The 4602-nt window shown below is 34.1% G+C and overlaps 1 protein-coding gene across 1 annotated transcript; it reads right to left on the bottom strand.

The window, feature by feature from the left end:
* Nucleotides 1-269: 269 nt before the first annotated feature.
* On the bottom strand, nt 270-1244 carry LOC113342565 (major latex protein 15-like). The gene is made up of 2 exons (XM_026587071.1): nt 943-1244; nt 270-822 (listed from the first exon to the last, which is right to left on the bottom strand). Exons 1-2 carry the CDS (start codon nt 1142-1144, stop codon nt 524-526), a joined length of 501 nt encoding a protein of 166 aa, XP_026442856.1. The 5' UTR covers nt 1145-1244; the 3' UTR covers nt 270-523.
* Nucleotides 1245-4602: the final 3358 nt, after the last annotated feature.

Genomic DNA, 4602 nt, shown 5'->3' with positions numbered 1-4602 from the left:
AACTAGGAAACTGAATGTTAAGTACGTATAGAAAACAAATAATAAGGTAATAAACTAACTCTAATAAAAGAAGTAGGAGTTGGCACCGCAACAATATATATATACTGTTGATTTCCTAGCTACATTATCGCATATTATAGGCATCAAATTTGGCTCAATTGATTGGGTTACGACTACTAGGTACTAGTAATTCTCCTTTTAGTACCTTTTACATTTGCAATTAAGAAAAAATAATTCAGGGTAACTGAGATAATTTGTGGAAACCCTTGTGCTAGAGAAAACAGAACTTGATTAAACAGAATACACCATAGGCAAAGGGATATAAAGAAGAGAATTATAACTTGCAAGTGCTCTTAGCCTTTATTATTATGAAACACAGGCACGTAGACACAGGCATACTGCAAGACTAGCATAAGCAACTGATTCAAGTAAGAATAACACAGGAAACTGATCAATTCAAACAGCACATACTGACGTACATCAAACACTAAAGCCGCGTTCATGTACTTACGGTAATGACATTTTATTCATCAACGTGGAGGTGAGAATCAGAGCCAACGTAGAGGTGAGAATTCATATCGATTATGTTCTGATGGAAGAATTCAAGATAAGCAAAGGGAGTTGGAGAATCTTCGTTCATTTTCTCATACTCAATTGACCAAGTCACAATGCTTCCATGTCCATTTGGATTTGGATTAACTTCAATTATGGAAGCAATCGCCTTGTAATCCTTCATCAATTCTCCTTCAACTACCTGGTGATGTAAAGTCCTTGTTTCATCATTGTGTGTCGTTTCCTCCATTGCGCTCATCGCCTTACCCTCTGCATGCACAAAAACAAACATATTGAGGTAAAACTACAAAGTGATAGATCAATTCATATAAAGAGTAATTATATAGAATAAAATAGGATCATCCACTCCAAAATTTTGTTTCTGTATACCGAGGATATAGTGCCATTCCTTGATACAACCAGAAACAAGTCCATCTCCTTTGACAACTTTGACGGCAGGCAAAAGATGAGAAACTGCCTTTGGAACTTCTTCATGGTGCTTCCAAATTTTATAAAATTCGTCAGCATCACAATTGACCTCTAATTGAGTTACAAGTTTCCCAACTAGACCTGAAATCCCGTGAAGAGCCATCTACAGTTGGTTGTTGCCCAAATATTTGCAGAAAATTTTATGGAACTATGAAAGGCTAAAAGAGCTGATATTGTTGAACGAGTTTATAAAGAAAATGAATAAGTTAACTAACACTTCTTGGTGAAATTAGGACCTGTTATTGTCTATCTTTTTTTCTTACATTTTCACAATTGGTTTAACGTTTTTCTTTTTCACAAAATTGGTTAAAAAGAACAAAATCAACAATTTCGGGGTGAAAAAGACTTGTACATTTTGATATTATTTAAATGGACAAAAATTAAAAAGATAATGTTCAAATGGAAAAAATATAAAAATAGTCAGGATGTAACCAGTTTCATCCTACTCATTTTCAAATATTTTTTCTTATTTTTAATTTATATCAGGATGGATCCGATTTCATCCTTACTATTTTTTAAGTTTAAGCCGCGATGAATCCAGTTTTATCCTTTGCGATTTTTTTTGTCCATTTCACCCATACTAATTTTTACTCGTCCATTTAAACCATATTTTTAAATTTTTTGGCCAAATGACTCATTTTCTGTTTCTTCTTAGCCCTCACGGTCATGAGTCTTAACCCTGAGAGCTCTCACCTTTATTTAGCACTTAACAGTGTTAAATAAGAAATGGTGACCACCTTCTTCTTCTTTTTTCTCGTTATACTCGTTGTCTGATCGAAATCGACAAAATTTTCTACGGTATACCATTTGAGAAATTAAGAAATGGATTTGGATTGAAAATTTCATGCTTGGATTTCCATGTTTAATTTGCATATTCCACAAACCAATCCTGAAATAGGGCAGTATTATTGATCCATGTTGATCGACACCACGTGAAACAAGCAATTCTGGAGTAGTGACTGTTATCCTCCTTGGATGTGTATGAAATAAATATGGGTCCATGACTCCATGTTCTAGCAATCTTTTAGTTAACAATATCAAAATTATCCTGCAATTGAGTTGTTGGATGTTATAAATACGAGAGGGAAAATGAAAGCAAAAAAGAAAACGAATATCACCTGATGGATGAAAATTTCTTCAAAGCCTCCGAAAAAATAAGAAACTAGCACGTATATCATGTGTTAACTGTACCGACGTAACTAATCAACGACACATGTACACTGACAGAACACTGGATCTGGGTCATCGACAATGAAAACAAGTAGGATATAGGCGTATACTGAACACACAGGTCACAACACCAACTCAACAGCTGATTAAGTCTAATCAAATAATTGATTTTATGGATCGACAAAATCACACTTGGAGATATTCATAATCGGGGTGGGGCAAAAAATTTTATGGAGATGTCGGTTTTTCAACTGTATTTGGTTATACAAAAATAAAAACGATGATTCAACTGCTTCTTCTTTGTTCCACACGTTATAGTTTCTTTTTTTTTCTTTTCTTCAGTAGATGTATTACTAGCAAGGTAGGAAAAGACGTGTTCGAACTTTCCATGATAGCTTTTACCTTTTTAACGGCTTGAGAAAAAAGATAACGGCTACTTTGGGTAGTTACAGGCGCTCACAGTCATACGTGCCAGTGTTACTTATGATCAAAGAAATGGTAAGTGGTTACTAATCAATTATTAATATGATCAAAGAAATGGTAGTGGTTACTAATCAATTATTAATTATACAATATCTATATCTTGTATAATTAGTTAGGTATCATGTTAGTTAGCAAATATATTATTTTGAGAAGATTTGTTAACCAAAATTAGTTTTTGTGTATGTCCTATTTAGTTAGAGGGAAAACATTTTTATAATTAAAAACTTAATCGTTTTATGGTATCTGAGCCAGAAATGACTTAATTTATTTAGATTGAAATCAGAAAAGTGTACTTAAAATTAGCACCAAGACTGATTTTGTAGTTTTTGGTTCATTTTTTTTGTACATATTCTTTTTGTATATATTAGAAGAAATATATGGGACATAATTCAATTTGCAATTTGGTGGGAAGCAAGGATTGAGTGAAATGGAAGATTGTTTAATGGAAGTATAAGAGCCTGCAACAAGTCATTGATAGTGTCAAGATTTTCATCTGTCTCACAAAGAAAAGTCTATAGGATTGAATAAGGAATGCAATCTTTGATAGTGTCAAAATTGAGAGAAATCTGTCTCACACAGAAAAGTCTATAGGATTGAATAAATCTGCCTCCCACAGAAATACCCAAGAGTTTTTGTTCTGTCTTGATAAATCAAGGTGAACAGGAAGCAATTGATAAATCGGACTTATATATTCCCGAAGAACAGCCTAGTATTATCAATCACCTCACAATAAACTTAATCGACTAGCGAAACAAGTTATTGTGGAATCACAAACGATGAGACGAAGGTGTTTGTGACTAATTTTCTATCTTTCCTATCGGAGATATAAATCTCAAGCGAATTTTACAATTGCACTCAATCACGATAGAAACAACAAGATCAGATCACGCAACTACAAAGAGATTAGTTGGGTCTGGCTTCACAATCCCAATGAAGTCTTCAAGTCGTTAACCTGCAGGGTCTCGAGAAGAAACTTAAGGTTAAAGGAGAATCGACTCTAGTTATGCAACTAGTAACACACGGGAGTGTGAGGATTAGGTTTCCCAGTTGCTAGAGTTCTCCTTATATAGTTTTCAAATCATGGTTTGCAATCCAAGTTACCTTGGTAACAAAGCATTCAATATTCACCGTTAGATGAAAAATATGATTCAACCAAGCTAATATCTTTCCACCGTTAGATCGAACTTAGCTTGTTACACACAAATGAAATGTACCCTCATTTAGGTTTATGTAACCGTACCCAAACGTGTACACCATGTTGGTTCACAAATAGTTAACCGATGTTAGCCATATGATTATTCTCATATGAACCTTATTCATCTTAACCATAACTAGTTCAAATGACTCAAATGAAACTATTTAAAGAGTTGTTCAATTGCTATATTCTCATGGATTTATACAAGAACACAATTGAAGCAAAATAGGTTTTATTCACTCGAATCAATACATGAAAATTATAGCCACGGTGCAAAGATTGTATTCCTTATTAATAAATGTTTAAGTTCATGTACACTACCGATTTTAGAAAGTAACCACTTAAGTATGCGTACGGGTATGCATACTTACGTAACCGGATTTGATTTTGGTTTGATTTTCAAACTCAACAGAAATTCACGGACGTGAACTTTCCGCCAGTATACGTACGGGTACGCGTACTTAGGTAACTGAATGAGTTGGTTTTGAAATTCCAACATCAGCAGAAATTCACGGACATGAACTTCCGCCAGTATGCGTACGGGTACGCACACTTATCCAGTCTCCTTCAACCAGTTTTTATACACAGAAGTATGCATACTTTAGGTTCCCGGTTCTGGACTTATACACAAATGTGTGAACACACTCTATGCTTATATCCAAAGAAGGTTACACGTTTCTAAACTCTTTATTTCAATCATTGAAACATTCTTT

This window comes from Papaver somniferum, unplaced genomic scaffold (assembly GCF_003573695.1).
Source record: "Papaver somniferum cultivar HN1 unplaced genomic scaffold, ASM357369v1 unplaced-scaffold_43, whole genome shotgun sequence".
Taxonomy (NCBI): domain Eukaryota; kingdom Viridiplantae; phylum Streptophyta; class Magnoliopsida; order Ranunculales; family Papaveraceae; genus Papaver; species Papaver somniferum.
Note: the sequence above shows the minus strand (reverse complement) of the source record. Positions and strands in the feature narration are given on the sequence as shown.